The sequence below is a fragment of the Tarenaya hassleriana genome, unplaced genomic scaffold (assembly GCF_000463585.1).
Source record: "Tarenaya hassleriana unplaced genomic scaffold, ASM46358v1 Cleome40, whole genome shotgun sequence".
NCBI classification, from domain to species: domain Eukaryota; kingdom Viridiplantae; phylum Streptophyta; class Magnoliopsida; order Brassicales; family Cleomaceae; genus Tarenaya; species Tarenaya hassleriana.
In genome coordinates this window covers 1,065,438-1,066,588 of record NW_010966882.1, presented here as the reverse complement: position 1 = coordinate 1,066,588, position 1,151 = coordinate 1,065,438, and the positions used below count along the sequence as shown (strand labels likewise).

Here is a 1,151-nt window from a genome sequence, read left to right as displayed (position 1 = left end):
AACAATCAATTTGAAATGAATTGATCCGAATCGAATTCGACTCGAAACGAATCAAAACGAATAAATTGGATCCCAATGATTCGAATTGATTCAAATTGAATTTGAATCGATTAGAACTGAAATGAATTGAATTTGAGTTTTTTTTTATATAAATTATTTATTTTATACTATATGTTGATATTACATAACCTAATTGAATCTTTTTTTTATATACTTTTACATGATTTTCACTATAGATAAAAATTTATAATTTAGAATATTAAATTATGTATATAAAATTATTTTTTTATTTTTTAGAAATAGAAAAAAAGTAGTGTGATAATCTAATATTTATATTGTTTTTTAGGATAGATTAGAGTATCAAAATGATTAAATGAGTCTATTGAGTTGTTAACTTGAGATATAAATTAACGACTCATTTAACTATTATATTTCAAACCAATAATGGTTTGGATAACCCTCGACATTAAGACATGAGCAATAATAATAATGTAGAACCAAACAACAGATCCAACATACTTTACTTTGATACTCTTACCAAAGACAGTGAACCTCAGATCATGACGTTCAAAGGATTAAGATAAACACCTCAGAGTCATGAATCAAATCAAAGAGAAAGCCTCCTCTTGAGGCCGAGGACCACAAGAAGCATGCCGAGATAGTCGTAGTTATAAACGGTTCGAAAAAGCTGGAGCTTGTGATCGTTCCATGGCGGAAATCTGAACCAGAAATCCGTTAAGAAGCTTCTACGTACGATTGCCTTATAGTGAGTGAACGCTTCGAATGAGTATTTCCCGTGGTACTTTCCCATCCCGCTTTCTCCTATTCCTCCAAATGGAAGCGTATCCGCAGCGTACTATGAAACGAAAATAGCAAGTGAATAAGCGAAAAGGAGCTGCTGCATTTGGAAATTTTACCCGAAATTCGAGTGTTTTGCGGAGGTTGGAGTTTGGGTTTCGTCTGGCAATTATCCGTGTAATCTAGAGAGGGCGACAGGGCGTGAGGAGGCAATTTTTCGATTTTGATTACGAATTTTCAAAACTCGAATAAAACGAACCGAACCGTTTGCCCACCCTTATCTACAAATATGATGGTATGTGCATGATGATGTGTTGAAGTGTATGTAAGTGTTACCGTCAGTGTTAGGGAAA

At 33.5% G+C, this 1,151-nt stretch overlaps 1 protein-coding gene across 2 annotated transcripts in view; it reads right to left on the bottom strand.

The window, feature by feature from the left end:
• Positions 1–424: 424 nt before the first annotated feature.
• Positions 425–1,151, bottom strand: part of LOC104824647 (aldehyde dehydrogenase family 3 member F1-like) — a 3,047-nt gene continuing 2,320 nt past the window's right edge. The window contains exon 10 of one of the 2 annotated variants that reach the window (XM_010556759.2): positions 425–856. In XM_010556759.2, the coding sequence (XP_010555061.1) occupies positions 608–856 (249 nt within the window). In that variant the 3' untranslated portion in view covers positions 425–607. The other variant, XM_010556760.2, reaches the window with a different exon arrangement.